Raw genomic sequence first — 16196 nt, forward strand, 5'->3', positions numbered from 1 at the left:
TCTAGGACAACTCAAGTCTTTTTGTTTGTTTGTTTGTTTTGTTTTGTTTTGTTTTTTGTTTTTCGAGACAGGGTTTCTCTGTGTAATTTTGGTGCCTGTCCTGGATCTCACTCTGTAGACCAGGCTGGCCTCGAACTCACAGAGATCTGCCTGCCTCTGCCTCCCGAGTGCTGGATTAAAGGTGTGCACCACTGCCACTCATCTGAACTCAAGTCTGAAGAGAGACCTTGTCTTAAAAAACAAAGGATACAAAGGTATATTTTATGCCATGTACATCCTACCACAATTTTAAGTGTATATATACACACATTTCAATCATTTTTCTTAGGCCTAAATCATCATTACTTAGACACCACACACACACACACACACACACACACACACACACATACACACACACACACACACACACTTTTTAAAATTGTGCTAAGGATGGAACCCAGAGCATGGTACATGATGTGAATTGATGGAGTGTGATGGTATATGCTTGTAATTGCAGCACATGGAAGGTAAAGGAAGGAATATCAGGATTGAAAGTCTTGATCACATAGTAAATTCTAGGTCAGCACGGGCTTCAGAGAATGTCTCAAAAACATGGCAGACATCTGTAACTAAGAGGCAAAAGGAGGAGGATTACTATAATTTTGGGCTATTATGGTCTATATAGTGAGCTTCAGGGCACTGAGAGCCTATCTCAAAGAGCCAAAAATAAAATCTCAGGCTGGAGAGATGGCTCAGTGGTTAAGAGCACTTTGGATCTTTCTGAGGACCTGGATTCAGTTCCCAGCACCACATGGCAGCTCACAAGTGCCAGTAACTCCAGTTCCAGGGCATCTGATGCCACCTTCTGGCTCCACCAGCCCCTGCACATATGTGTGTGGTGCACATAAAATCATGAAGGCACCCAAGTACACATAAATAAATTTTAAATAAACAAACAAAGGTCATAATCAAGGCTGGGAGTGTAGATAAGTTGTAGAACACTTGCCTCAAATGCTTAAGGCCCAGCATCAAAACCAAAAAGATTTTTATCTTTAGTTATAAAGTGAACACAAAGAGATTATATTAGAAAATAAAAGGGGGTGGAGAGATGGCTCATGGTTAAGGGCACTGGCTGCTCTTCCAGAGGACCTGAGTTCAACTCCCAGCACCCACATGGAGGCAGGCTCACAGCCATCTGAAACTCCAGTCCCAGCGGATTCAGTTCATTCTCTTGTCCTCTTTGGATGCTGCATGCATGTGGTACAAAGGCATACATATAGACAAAACACCCATACACATAAAAAAATAAAAATAAAAATAAAAATCAGCCGGGCGGTGGTGGCACACGCCTTTAATCCCAGCACTTGGGAGGCAGAGGCAGGTGGATCTCTGTGCGTTCGAGGCCAGCCTGGGCTACCAAGTGAGTTCCAGGAAAGGCACAAAACTACACAGAGAAACCCTGTCTCAAAAAACCAAAATAAATAAATAAATAAATAAAAATCTCAGAGGTTAAGAGCACTGGCTGCTCTTCCAGAGGCCCTGAGTTCAATTCCCAGCACCCACATGGCAGCTCACAACCGTCTATACTGGGATCTGATGCCCTCTTCTGGCCTGTAGGTATACATGCAGACAAAGTACTCTATATAAAAATAAACATCAATAGGGGCTGGAGAGATGGCTAAGCGGTTAAGAGCACTAGCTGTTTTTCCAAAGGTCCTGAGTTCAATTCCCAGCAAACACATGGTGGCTCACAACCATCTGTAATGAGATCTGGTGCCCTCTTCTGGCCTGCAGGCATATATGCAGACAGAACACTGTATACATAATAAATAAATATATCTTTTTAAAAAAACATAAATAAAATTTTTAAAAAATAATTTTTTAAGGAAGAAAAAGTATTCTGAAAGAAAATCAATTTTTTATTTGCTTATTCCTCTTTTTTTTCCTTTTTTTTTTTTTTTTTTTTCTTTTTCAAGACAGGGTTTCTTTGTGTAACAACCCTGGCTGTCCTGGAACTGAAGCTGTAGACCAGGCTGACCTCGAACTCACAGAGACCTGCCTACCTCTGCCTCCTGAGTACTGGGATTAAAGGCATGTGCTGCCACCACCACCACCTTGATATATAGCCCAGGCTGCCCCTGAACGCAAGTATAGCCAAAGCTAGTCTCCCACTCAGGCTCCTTCTGCCTCACCTTCCCTGGTGCCATGGTTACAGGTGTACAGCATGGTCCAGCCATGTACCAGTTTTTCGAATTTAAAAAAAAAAAAAAAAAACTAGTTTGTTGGTTTTATTTTTATTTAGTTAGTTTATAATTTTTTCGAGAGGAGGTTTCTCTGTGTAGCCCTGGCTGTCCTGGAACTCACTTTGTAGGCCAGGCTGGCCTCAAACTCAGAGACCCTACTGCATCTGCCTCCCAGTGCTGGGCTTAAAGGCATGTGCCACTACCTCCTGGCTTGGTTTGTTGGTTTTAAATCCAAGTTTATCAGCCTTCCTCTTTTCTAAGGGGGCAAGCAAGCAAAATGCAAAGGATAAAGTGTGGTATTCACAGCCTGGGAACTCAAGAACAGGTCCCGGTAAGGAAGCCTGAGGAAACTTGGATTAAGCCCTGTCAGTCAAGAGAGCCTTTAAACGTGAGCATTGGAGGCCCGAGCAAACAGTGTTAGCCTTTTCTGTCCCCAGCTGTGATAAGCCCTGGGGTTGGGGCTGCTGCACTTCACAGCCCGTGAGTCTTAGCGATTCGCAACTCTGCAGAAAAGTCATTTCAGCTGCTACCAAATGAACACTTTTACAGCCTCTGAACAAATTTAATGTATAGCCCAAGGAGGAGCAAATTACAGCAGTCTAGCCTACAAGGCTGAAAACACATATTAGTGTGTCAGGATCTCTGCCAGAAAGAGGAGGGCTAGGGGCTTAGTTCTAGCAATAGCCTGCCTCTGCCCGAGAACTGCCGCGGAGGCCGGGGCGGCGCAGAGCAGGCCTCGCCTGGAGCCGCGTTCTGCGCCACCCCTCAGGCTTTGTTTGATGTACCGGAGATGGCTGGTTTTATAGTGCTGAGATTCCACTGACTCTCGAAAAACACTCTTACTCTATTTTTGTTTAATATTTGAAGACATTAGATGTTTGTTACTGTAGTCAGCAAGGTTGAGAAGCTGGAGAAGATAGCGCTGTTGAGATGCCTCAGTGGGCACGGGTGCTTGCTGCCACACCTGACAACTTGTGTTCAGTCCCTGGGCCCTGCATGGGGAGGAGAGAGAACTTGTCTTCCATGTTCAGGCATGAGGCACAGCACCCCACACACACAACATACACACAAAGAAAGACATTTTTTAGAAATTAAAAAGAAAATATTTATAATGCCTGTGGTGGTTTGAATAAGAAGGGCCCCCATAGGTTCATATATTGAATGTCTAGTCACCAGGGCATGACACTATTTGAGAAGGACTAGGAGGTGTGGCCTTCTGGGAGGAAGTGTGTCACTGGGGATGGGCTTGGAGGTTCCAAAAACCCATCAGGCCCAGTCTCTCCCTCCCTCTCCCTCTCTCCCTCTCCCTCTCCCTCTTCCCCTCCCCCCTCCCCTCCCCCTCCCTCTCCCGATATAGCTCTCAGTTACATCTCCAGCACCATGTCTGTCTGTCTACCACCATGCTCCCTGTCATGATAATGAGCTAAACCTCTGAAACTGTAAGCAAGCCCTAAATTAAGTCTTTCTCTAATAAGAGTTGCCTTGGAAACCAGGTGGTGGTGGTATACACCTTTAATCCCAGCACCTGGAAGGCAGAGGCAGAGGCAGGTGGATCTCTGAGTTGGAGGCCAGCCTGGGCTACAGAGTAAGTTCCAGGACAGCCAGGGCTACACAGAGAAACCCTGTCTTGAAAAACCAAAAAAATAAGAAAGAAAGAAGGAAATAGCATTGTTGAGGAATAGAATTTTCAAATTATAACTGGTCATGGTGACACACTCCAATAATTCCAGCACTTAAGAAATGGAGGTGCTGGGCAGTGGTAGTCGCAGCACTCGGGAGGCAGAGCCAGGCGGATCTCTGTGAGTTCGAGGCCAGCCTGGTCTACAAAGTGAGTTCCAGGAAAGGCGCAAAGCTACACAGAGAAACCCTGTCTCGAAAAACCGAAAAAAAGAAATGGAGGCAGGAGAATTGGAAGCTCCTGCTCATCCTCAGCCACTCTAGTGAGTTCAATGCTCTCCTGCACTACATAGATCCTGTCTCAAGAAAGAAAAAAGAAAGAGTAAGAAGTAGAAGAGAGAGAATGTTTCAGACGCGCACAGGCTGTCCTGTCAGCAAGACACCGTGAGGCAGCCACTGTGACTTCATGGGTTTAAGCCGTCCCGCAGAGTTCTTGAGCAGCTCGTGTATTCGGTCACGGGTGATTCAGGAGAGTGCTAGTCAGCGCCGTCCCCAGTTGTCTTCGGTGAAGGTCCCTCCGTGGAGCTGAGTGGCACTGTTCCCTGGACCACTGCCCTAGGCTGGGCCTGGTGTGCCAGGCTGTGGGGCTGGCATGCTGCCAGGCGAGGCAGATGTTTTTGGAGGCATCCCCAGACCCACATAACTCCGGTTACTCTGGATGAAATGTACTTACGCTGTAGCAAAGTGTTGATCAACTACTTCAAGTCTTGGTTTCCTTTTATCGTTCTTGCAAGAGGATTTTTCCCCTCTTGCTCATAAAGTACCTTCCTTCTGAACCCCAAAGGTCTCGTTAGCTATTTTCCCTCCACTAATTCCCAGTTGCCATGACTTGCTTTCCTCAAGTTTTACTCTAAATAACTGCCCTAAAAACAAAGATTTTTCCCTTTCTCCTTTTTTCTTTTTATTTAATTTATCCATTTTATTTTTTGAGATAGGGTCTTAATCTATAGCCCTGGCTAGCCTGAACTCACCAAGCAGCCCACCATACTGGCCTTGAACTTGCAGTGATCCTCCTGCCTCGGCTTTCTGAGTACTGGAATTAAAGGCATGCACCACCAAGCCTGGCAGTTTTTCTGCTCGGGTTCATCCGAGGTCCTACTAAAGTAGTTTCAGATGAGTATGTGTTTGTTTCCATCACAGTCTGGGATTGAAGCCCCACATGGAAGACCCCACCTCCTCACTCCACTCACGGTCCAGCTACAACCCATCTACCCTACCCTAGCCTCAGCTCAGCCCCCTGTCCTCCTGTTGACTGAGGAGGACATTTCTTTTGATCCTCCAGATGTGCGTGCCTCTCTCTAAACTTAGTGTCTGTTCTTGTCTTTAACTTCACCTTCTGGTTTCTGTCACTTACATGTAGTATCCTGTTAAACTGATCATCCTGAAGGCCTCATAGGGAGGGGCCTGTGTTGATCATTGGTAATCTCATGTCTCATTATCCTTAGCAATATCCAGGTATACATATACATAATATGTATTTTTCTATGCCTTTGGAAAGGTGGAACCCAGGGCCCATGCATGCTGGGCAAGCTCCCTACCTCCAAGCCACACCTCAGCCCTAGTATATGTGTTACTTACTATAAAAAATGTAAGCCGGACTGCAGTGGTGCACGCCTTTAATTCCGACACTTGAGAGGCAGAGGCAGGCTGATCTCTATGACTTCGAGGCCAGCCTGGTCTACAAAGCGAGTTTCAGGACAGCCAGAGCTGTTACACAGAGAAACCCTGTCTTGAAGAAAAGGAACAGAAAACATCATGTGAGCCAGGTGTGGTAGCACACACCTCTAATCCCAGTATTTGAGAAGGGAAGCAGGAAGACAGGGATCCATCTTCTGCTACTTAGCAACTTCTAGTCTAGCTGGGACTACATGGAGAGCTTGACTCAAAAAAAAAAGGAAGGAAGGAAAGAAAGAAAGAAAGAAAAGTAGCCTGTTAGCCTTGATATTATTAACAATGATTCCACTGAATGAAATAAACATTTGTAAGTATGTTTTCTTTATTATCACAGTAAGCCATTTGGAATATTAACAGTATCACTTTGTGTCCTATATGGCAAAGTACTTCAGAGCTAATGTAAAAGTAGCTATTAAGATTCCAATGTTGACTGGGCAGTGGTGGAGCATGCCTTTAATCCCAGCACTCAGGAGGCAGAGCCAGGTGAATCTCTGAGTTCATGGCCAGCCTAGTCTACAGAGCAAGATCCAGGACAGGCACCAAAACTACACAGAGAAACCCTGTTTTGAAAAACAAAATAAACAAACAAACAAAAAAGATTCCTGTGCCTTAGCCAGGTGGTGGTCCCAGCACTTGGGAGGCAGAGGCAGGCATTTGGAGCTAGCCTGGTAGAGTTCCAGGATAGCCAGAGTTGCTTAGTGAGACCCTGTTTCAAAAATCCTAAAAATAAAATAAAAGTATCTGGCAGTATAGCTTAGTGGTGCATCCTATGTGTTGTATACCTGAAGCCCAGGCTCTCTCCCCAGTTTTTGTGAGCTGTTAAATGTAACTGCAAGAATTAATTGGTCTTTTTGTGTCCCACCCCCGTCTGTTTCAGGGTTTTAACATCAAAAGTGTACAGTCACAAGGGTTTAAACTGAATGTATGGGACATTGGCGGACAGAGGAAAATCAGGCCATACTGGAGGAGCTATTTTGAAAATACGGATATTCTTGTAAGTAATCCTGATGTGCCCATCAGTAATTCCATTGCTAACAGTGATCCAGTGAGCAAGGCCAGCAGAGGGCTGAAGCGTGTGAAAAAATATCCTTGTACAAGATGTTTGGCTGTCACTCAGTGACAGTGTTGTGCCCATACTCACCTCGGCAAAATGTTTATTAATCACCACAATGGTACGAATAGCAAAGGAAGAAAGAAGAGCTTGAACTAGCTCTGTCACCCCAAATTAGTCAAAAATTACCTATGTCCAGTCCAGAAGAGAGTGATACAGTCTGTTTGGAGGCATGTTTTCAAGTGCCCTTTTTTCCCCAAAGGTTCTCTTTTCCCAAATGACTCTGGCTTGTGTCAAGGTGACATAAAACTAGCCAGCACACTAGACAAGCACTGTACAAATGGAATTACAGTTTTTTAGTTTAAATTTCTTAGATTTACACAAAGCTCAATAACAAAATAGTATAATGAAACCCAAAATATAAAACTCAGCCAAGCAGTGGTGACACACGCCTTTAATCCCAGCACTTGGGAGACAGAGGCAGGTGGATCTCTGTGAGTTCCAGGCCAGCCTGGTCTACAAAGCAAGTTCTAGGACAGCCAAGACTATTACAGAAAAGCCATGTCTCAAAAAACAAAAAACAAAAAACAAAAAACAAACAAAAAAAAAAATGACATTCAACTCAGCTTTATTCTGTTCAGTTTGGACAATTTTTTTAAATATATTTATTTATTATACATAGTATTCTGCCTGCATGTATTCATATAGGCCAGAAGAGGGCACCAGATCTCATTGTAGAGAGTTGTGAGCCATCATGTGGTTGCTGGGAATTGAACTCAGGACCTCTCTAGGAGCAGCCAGTGCTCTTAACCACTGAACCATCTCCAGCCCTGGTTTGGACAATCTTGTTTCACTGTACTTTTAGTTATTTTAAGACAAATCTCAGGCACTGTAGGGTTTGTTTTATGTTATTGTTTTTCACAAATACTTGAAATATGTGAAAAAAAGTATAAATGGGGCGGGCGTGGGTGTTTGTTGTTTTGATCTCAAAATTAAAAACAAAGTATGACTTAGCATCCAAAATATGGAACACTTAGATATGAAACTTGGGCATAAGTCTTTGTGTGGAACCAGGTGTGGTGGCACACACTTGAATCCCAGTGCTGCAAGGTATTTGATTACACTGTGTAAGATGTGATGTCACTGCAGTTGGTTTAATAAAAAGCTAAACGGCCAATAGTTAGGCAGAAGGTTTAGGTGGGACTTCCAGACAGAGAGAGCTCTGGGAAAAAGAAAGGAGGAGTGGCCAGCCAGAGGCAGGGGAAGCAGGACGGGCAGGGGGAGAGGTGAGCCACAAGTCACGACGTGGCAACACGTAGATTAAGAGACATGAGTTCATTTAAGTTACAAGAGCTAGTTAGGCCGGGCCGTGGTGGCACATGCCTTTAATCCCAGCACTCAGGAGGCAGAGTCAGGCAGATCTCTGTGAGTTCGAGGCCAGCCTGGGATACAGAGTGAGTTCCAGGACAGACTCCAAAGCTACACAGAGAAACCCTGTCTCGGAAAAAAAAAAAAAAAAGAGCTAGTTAGAAACAAGCCAAACCTAAGGCCAAGCTTTCCTAATCAATAAGAAGTCTCCATGTTGTTAGTTGGAAGGTGGCTGGTGGGACAGAGAAAGACTCGTTACACATGACTCCCAATGTGGGTCCACGTAAGGCCTGAGCACTTAGGAGGCAAAGACAGGTGAATCTCTGTGAGTTTGAGGCCAGCCTGGTCCACATAGTGAGTTCAGGTAGCCAGGGCAACGTAATAGAGAGACCTTGTCTCAGAAAACCAGAAAAGAGGCTGGAGAGATGGCTTAGTGGTTTAAGAGCACTGGCTGCTCTGCCAGAGGTCCTGAGTTCAATTCCCAGCACCCAGATGGTGGCTCACAACCATCTGTAATGGGATCTGGTGCCCTCTCCTGGCCTGCAAGGATACATGCAGACAGGAAATTGTATACATAAGAAATAAATTAAGAAATAAATCTTTTTTTTTTTTTTTTTAAAGATTTATTTATTGGCCTGGAGAGATGGCTCAGAGGTTAAGAGCACTGACTGCTCTTCCAGAGGTCCTGAGTTCAATTCCCAGCAACCACATGGTGGCTCACAACCATCTGTAATGAGATCTGGTGCCCTCTTCTGGCCTGCAGACATACATGATGTATACATAATAAATAAATAAATCTAAAAAAAAAAAAAAAGATTTATTTATTTATTATGTATACAGTGTTCTGTCTGCACATATCCTTGCAAGCCAGAAGAGGGCACCAGATCTCATTACAGATGGTTGTGAGCCACCATGTGGTTGCTGGGAATTGAACTCAGGACCTTTGGAAGAACAAGCAGTGCTCTTAACCTCTGAGCCATCTCTCCAGCCCCAATAAATAAATCTTAAAAAAAAAAAAAGATTTTGTCTACAGCTATAGCATAATCCAGACAGCACATGGAAGAATATAAGAATTGGTCAGTGGTGTGAATGGAAGGCACAAAGCTAGACCCCCATATCCCCACCCCCAGGCCACCCCTGAACATAACCAAGCGTGCCCACTAAGAGAATGAGATAGTTCGGAGGAGGAAGGGTGTTCAGTGCGCGTGGTGCTGGGCCAGGGGAACATCCACACACCAAACACAGAACCGTCTAGACACAGACCTTACCCCTCCATAAAAACTCAAAATCGAACCCTTTTTTTTTTGGAGGAGTATGTTGAGATAGAGTCCCACTATATAGACCAGGCTAGCTTTGAACTCACAGAGATCCACCTGCCTCTGCCTCCTGTCCGTGAAAGAAAGAAATAAGCTGGGCTTTACAAGCATTTAAGCCTTCTGTTTTATGAACGGCTCTAGTAAGAGAATGGGGACACCAGTGAGACAGCTGCTGTGAAACGAACTTCAGGGGAGCTGCACCCCAGATAGGCAGCCCTCGACAGGCCACAGTACAGATACCACCACGTCCAACCTGGTGAACCAGTGAGTTTTACTGGGGTCACTACAGGAGTATGAGTAGGGGTTACTTCCAGGAGCAGAAATGACTGTATCACCAGTCACCCCAGCATGGTGAGAGCTCACGAAAGCTGGAGTGCACAGTCTGTGGAGCACACTGCTCAGCCTGCAGGCAGCTCAACAGGGTGGAGAGTGTCCTTGACGGTTTGTGGGGCCCCAGGGACTTCCCTGGCCAGGACACACCGGAGGAAACCCACCCTTGGCACTGAGGTTTTCATTCAGTAACCTTATGGCCTCTGGGAGTGTTCTTTTCCACCCAAGTAGGGATGTTTTTTCTTTCCTTTTAACTAACTGAGTTAACTAACTGAGTTAACTAGTTAGCAGGGTTAGGTAAGTGGAAGTGCCATCACTGCACGTGGTTGTCTCTCCAGTGGTTTTCCAAATATGCAAACACTCAGAGGCTAGCATTACATCATCTATATAGCAAAACCTTTCCAGGGGATGGGCAGGGCAACATCCTGAACCACACGACAGATAGTGGGTTACAAAGATAACCTAGGGAAGGGCTCTGAAAGTCAGCTGTCACCTGTTCTCAGCGGGTGTCAGGTGACCCCAGAAGTTCACAACCAGGAAGTCAAACATAATCAGCTCTAATACAGCAGGAGAGGTTCCATCGTTTGTACCAGTTGCTTCCTCCACAGGTCAAGGTTGGATACACAGCACAAAGAGGAGGTGTTACGTCATTAGCTCCCGGTAGTCCGGAGTCATTCTCTCTGAGCCATTTCCATATCCTGGAGCTCTTCCAGGGAGCCTCCCTACATTTCTCCACACCTAATGAACTCTGTAGCCTGACTTAATCTGCTCAGACCTACTCATGGCCACGGGTGAATGTGGCCCTGCTGTCCCCTGCTGCACCTGATGACTCTGGATCATAGTGGCCCTGGGTCTGCACTGTAGCTCTTGACCCCCCATTTACCGTACCTGACTGTTGGGAGACTTCCTGGCTAGATGAATCATCTCTGTCCTTAGGATGACCTTTGGCTGGAGGGAAATGTACCCTCCCTTCTTCCTCTGGGGGTATTAGCCACCCCGGGACAGGCTTGATTGTCTTTACCTGTGTTGTATCCTGGAGGTCCGCTCCTCGGGCTCCTAGGACTCCTCCGCACACTTCCTCCTTCGGAACTTCGACACAGATGGTGCCCATCTGTCTGAGTAACCCAGACAGACCTCTTTCATGGCTTTGTCTTTTTTAACGTTTCTCTAGGCTGTTCTCTCACCTCCCGGACTCTCATTATGTGTTGTCATTTAGATCTGTCAACGCCTTTTATTTATAAAAATCTTGGCCAGGTGTAGTGATGCACTTTGATCTCAGCACTTGGGAGGCTGAGGCAGGAGGATCTCTGAATTCAAGGACAAGGACAGCCAGGGCTACACAGAGAAATCCTGTGTCGTCCTCCACCCCCCCCCCCCCAGTGTTCCTGGTGACTTTCATAAGCCACCTTCCCTCACGTTGTCTCCATTCTGCAGCCTGTGCCCTAAGGAACGGGAAGTTTACCTCACTTGGGTTTCCTGATTAATCCCGTCCACTCCCATGTCCCACAGCCTCACAGGCATGCTGAGACAGACTCTTTCGTTGCTTGTTTAAACCTCCCTAATTCCAGCAGTTCAAGTGCTGAGCATTTCCTGATTACCCTAGTTTCTTGTACCAAATCATTGTGAGCTCCCCCCAACATGCTGGATCACAAATCAACACACACACCCCCCCCTCTCTCTCTTTCTCTTTCTCTCTAAGATTGGCCCCTTGGGGTATCTTTTATTGCTTTTATATTGGATTTTGTTTTGGTTTTTCACCCTCTGAATCTTTCTGTGGGTTCTGAGTTCTTGGGTCCCTGGAAGGGCTTTTGAGCATGGATCTAACTTGCATTCTCTTTTCCTTCCAGCCCCCATCCTTAAGAAGTAGCAGCCACACCTCCATCCCATCCTCTTGCCACATCTAGTCCACTTGCCACCCCAGAGGCCGGCACGGAGGACGCTGCCTCATCTCCCTCTCTTGTTGCACGTCCTCCTTTACACAAACGAGTTCCGGCTTGACTGCCATCCCAGCCCCATGCACTTCTGACTGCACACCACTGTGGCCGAGCAACCTGGGCTGCTGCTGGTAGACAGACTCGACCCTTGTGCATTAATCCAGGACTGTAACATTTCCTCTAACCCGTAACTGCTTTTAGGGCAGCTCTGTATTCACCTGGTATTCATCAAGCAGGCATGGCACCCGCACCACACAGATGAGGGAGGAGTGCCATCCTGGGATTCCTCCCCCCGCCACACACTCCTAATCCTGACGGCTCAGCCTTAGTTCCACGGCTCACTGCCCCAGCGAGAACCATGCAGCTGCTGTCGCAGCACAGACACGCTAACACACGCCCTCCGGGAAGCGGCGACTGTATTGGCATTTCCTCCACCGAGGCCTCCACTCAGGCCTCTCAGTCTCGGTTGCATATCTTGCTGCACACGGTCAGGACCGTGCACTCCTCCCCAGCTCGTGTTTGGTTCTTTCGTGTCCCTGTTCAGGTGCCAATTATGTTGTGTGACGAAACTTTTCCTGGACAGATACAATACACACATCTACTCGCCCCAGATAGGCAGCCCATGACTGACCCAAGTACAGATACCACCAAAGTCAGGTCAGTGAGTTATATTGAAGTTACTTACAGGAATATGGGCATGGGGTTACTTGAAAGGATTAGCACTGGCTCAGGACTCTCCAAGACCAAGTTCTCAGCACCAAGATTTCTTTTTCCCCAGAGGGACAGAGGGCAGGAATAAGAGACAAAGACAGGAAACAGAGGATGAGGGAGAAGGGATATTTGTCCTGGAGGGACAAAGGACTGCCTTTGGATAGAGGAGACGTGGCCCACAGGCAAATGATGGTTTATAAAGGTAAGGAGGAAACCCCATGTTAGGATGAGGTGTTTAATTTTAATTAGACATGTTAATTAGGTGAGTCAGGGAGAGCTTTTGATTGCTGGACTTCAATGCTTTGATATTTGGACTCAGTAGTCAGCCTCAGGAGGAGGAAGTGGCCACATAAGGGAATAGACCTTGGTGGCAGCTTTAGGGATGGAATCTAACAGTTTTTAGCAAGGCAGAGGGAATGGGGAGAAGGGTAAGGCCTCCAGAGCCATGTTTTCCAGGCCTGGGCTGGCCAGAGTCCCTACATTACTTACAGGAGCAGAAATGACTCAAAAACAGCTGGCTTCTGCTTCTCACGGGCAGCTGTTCTGGTCACAGAGTCTTCTGAAACCTTGGCTAAGAGTCCTCTTTGCAGCTCAGCTCCTCTCCTTAAAGGGGGACCCTTGGCTTTTGCTTGCTATGGCAGGGACAGACCTAGTGAATCTGGTCAGTTTCAGGGACTTCCTGATGCTCTTTTGAGTTGTTTACCTTCCTGCTTAAGGAGCTTCCCTGCAGGATGGAACGTTTCAAACTTGAAGGCGCCTGTTACACAGCAGCAGCCCAGCTGGTATAGACACATGCACCAAGCCACACAACCTGAGTTCACTCTTTGGGATCCCAGGGCGGTAGGAGAAGAAAATCAATTGCTACAGGCTGTCCTCTGGCCTCCACACATGCACTGTTGCACTAGCTTGCATTCACATACACACAAAACATAAAAAAGTAGAGAATGAGAAAACACACTGTGGATTGGGAGATCTTTATAAAACACATATCTGATTAAAAAAAAAAAAAACAAGCTTATGTCTAAAATATACAGAGAACTTAGGTTGATAATAAGAAAACAGCCTGATAATTTACCTGTTTATCAGTGTGTGCCCCCCAATCTCTGCCTGGCAGGGAGGAGTGCTGGGGTTATAGGTGTTTATCAGTGTGTCGTCCCCCATCTCTGCCACTGGCGTTATAGATGTTTATCAGTGTGTCGTCCCCCCATCTCTGCCACTGGCGTTATAGGTGTTTATCAGTGTGTCGTTCCCCATCTCTGCCACTGGGGTTATAGGTGTTTATCAGTGTGTCGTCCCCCCATCTCTGCCACTGGGGTTATAGGTGTTTATCAGTGTGTCCCCCATCTCTGCCGCTGAAGTTATAGGCGTTTATCAGTGTCCCCCCCATCTCTGCCACTGGGGTTATGGATGCTCCACTACATCCACCTCACCCATGTGTTTCAGGGATGAGAGTCAGGTGTCAGCTTATGTGACAAGCACGTTCACCCACTGAATCATCTTCCCAGCCCCAACAACCCGAGTTTTTAAATGAGCAAAAGAGCAATGAGGCACGATGGTTCGTGCCTGTAACCCCCAAATTTTTGGGCGGCTGAGGCAGAAGAGAATACCACAGCAAGTTTGAAGCCAACTAGACAAATAAAACTGTCTCAAAACCATAAACTAATTAAATAAACTAATAGGTAAAAAGGATCTGAGTAACCAGCTCAGTAGAAAAGACAAAGATGATGAATAAACATTTGAAAATAATTGACCTTGTGTCCTTAGGGAATTGTGAAGTACAATATCAGAGAGATGTGACTGCCACCTACTAGAGTGGCTAAAATCCGAAACCTGGACCCGGGACAGATGCTGGCGGGGCTTGTAGCTGTGGAAACGCATTCCCTGCTGGAGGGGGCAGGGCTCTGCAGTCCCTCCGGAAGGCCGTTGGTAGTTTCATTTAGAGCCGAACAGCCTCACAAATACAGCGCAACAACCGAGTATCCAAATTCATTGAGAACTTTTACCCTGCCCTAACCCCGTACGCAAATGTTTGTAGCAGTGTTACTCCCGGTGGTCAAAAACGAAAAGCACTCAAGATGTCCTTTAATAGGTGAATGGATAGCAAACTATAATCCGTCATTTTAGGGGTATTCTTCAATGATAGAGATGGTTCAGCAGGAAAAGGCACTTGCTTGCCAAGCCTGACCACCCAGGGTCTTCATGAGGCCCCACACTGTAGAAGGAGAGAATCGGTCCCACAAGTTGTCCTGTGACCTGCATAGACACTCGGTAGCACATGCAGAATTTCACATCCACAAAATGTAAAAATAAAGCCCACCAAGCTACTTGAGGTAGTGTAAACTTTGGAGCTAGGGGGATCAGAAGTTCAAGGCCAGCCTCAACTACATGAGACCCTGCCTCAAAAAAAAGGGGGGGGGGCAAGCTGACCATGGTGGTACACACCTTTAGTTCCAGCACTTGGGAGGCAGAGGCAGGAGTTCTCTTGAGCTCAAGGCCAGCCTGGTCTATAGAGCGGGTTCCAGGACAGCCAGGGTTACACAGAGAAACCCTGTCTCAAAACAAACAAACAAAAAACTCTGGATGTGATTCCAGTACTCTGGGAGGTAAACAGCCCTCTGTGAGTTCAAGACCAGATCAAGTTCCAGGCCAGCCAGAGCTATAGTGAGACACTGTCTTTAAACAAATGAACTAGCCGGGCGTGGTGGCATACTACTTTTGATCCCAGCACTCAGGAGGCTGAGGAGGATCTCTGTGAGGTCCAGGACAGCCAGGGCTGTTAGACAGAAAAACCCTGTCTCAAAAAATCAAAATAATAATAATAATAATAATAATAATAATAATAATAAAATAAACTGGGAAAAAAAGACAAAGCTGCTTTAGATGAAGTACCCGGAGAAGAGCAGTACATAAGAACATTAATGGTTGAAGCTCCAGAAGGCCTCAGAGCTTCTGGTCTGCACATAAGCTCTACCCTCCTGGAGGTGGCCTGCAGCATGGTAGGGCCCTGGATCTCACATTCTCAGGAGCTGTGAGTGCCCAGGAATAGCAACACCCAGCAAGCATGAGAGCAGCCTTTGGCCACGGTGTGCACTAGTACAAGATATGTAGTCATCCTCATTATTGTCCAGCGCCATTCGAGACTAAGCAGGTTTTGGAAAGCAGCTGAACCATGCTCCTCCCCCCTCCCCCTCCCCTGGGGTTGGAGTCTACAGCCTTGAGACTCAGCTCTGCTTGCCTGCTTGTTTCATAGCAGCCCTGAGCAGGTTGATGGATTCTGTGTTTGTCTGGGTTTAATAATCTTCCATTGTTAGTTGAAAGAGACCTATTACGCTGGGCGCCATACTGCTACAGGAGTAGGACTGAGGCCTGACACTTTTCCTTGCCTGGTTAAATCTTTTCAATTCTCTCTGGAGTGCCGTGGTAAAATCTAGCTTTGGAGCAGAGGTAGACAGATTGATCCGGCCTGCATCCTGTTTTGTGTAGCCTGTGAGCTAGAATGGTTTTTATATTTTGAAGAGGTTGAAAAAAAATCAAAAGAAAAATACTGTTTTGTGGCACCTGGGAATGATGTGAGATTTAAACCCAGCGTCCGTAATGCAGTTCTGTTGGAACCCAGCCGCCAGCATTTCCTGCATTTCCCACAGCTGCTTTCTCACTGCAGCAGCCTGGCTTCGTGGTTGTGACAGAGACTGCATGGGCCACAAAACTCTGATGCTCACAGAAGTTGCCTCCCTCACTTTAGAACATGAAGTTGGAAGGTCAGAGTTACTCTCCAGGACAGTGATGCTGAGAACATCTGATTTCTGCTGAGGAATGTAGGGAAACAACTAAAAAAGAAACATTGAAATAAGATGGAAAGAGGGAGCTAGAACAGTCTTCCAGGTCTCTCTGATAGCCAGGTGTGGAGTGC

General features: G+C 46.4%; 1 protein-coding gene across 2 annotated transcripts in view; it reads left to right on the forward strand.

The window, feature by feature from the left end:
- The window catches only part of Arl3 (ADP ribosylation factor like GTPase 3), a 48759-nt gene that overhangs the window by 14692 nt on the left and 17871 nt on the right, over positions 1 to 16196 (forward strand). For both annotated transcript variants that reach the window (XM_028874693.2, XM_028874694.2), the window contains exon 3: positions 6454 to 6570. In XM_028874693.2, the coding sequence (XP_028730526.1) occupies positions 6454 to 6570 (117 nt within the window). The remainder of the gene's footprint in view (positions 1 to 6453; positions 6571 to 16196) is intronic.

The sequence above is a fragment of the Peromyscus leucopus genome, chromosome 1, assembly GCF_004664715.2.
Source record: "Peromyscus leucopus breed LL Stock chromosome 1, UCI_PerLeu_2.1, whole genome shotgun sequence".
NCBI classification, from domain to species: Eukaryota; Metazoa; Chordata; class Mammalia; order Rodentia; family Cricetidae; genus Peromyscus; species Peromyscus leucopus.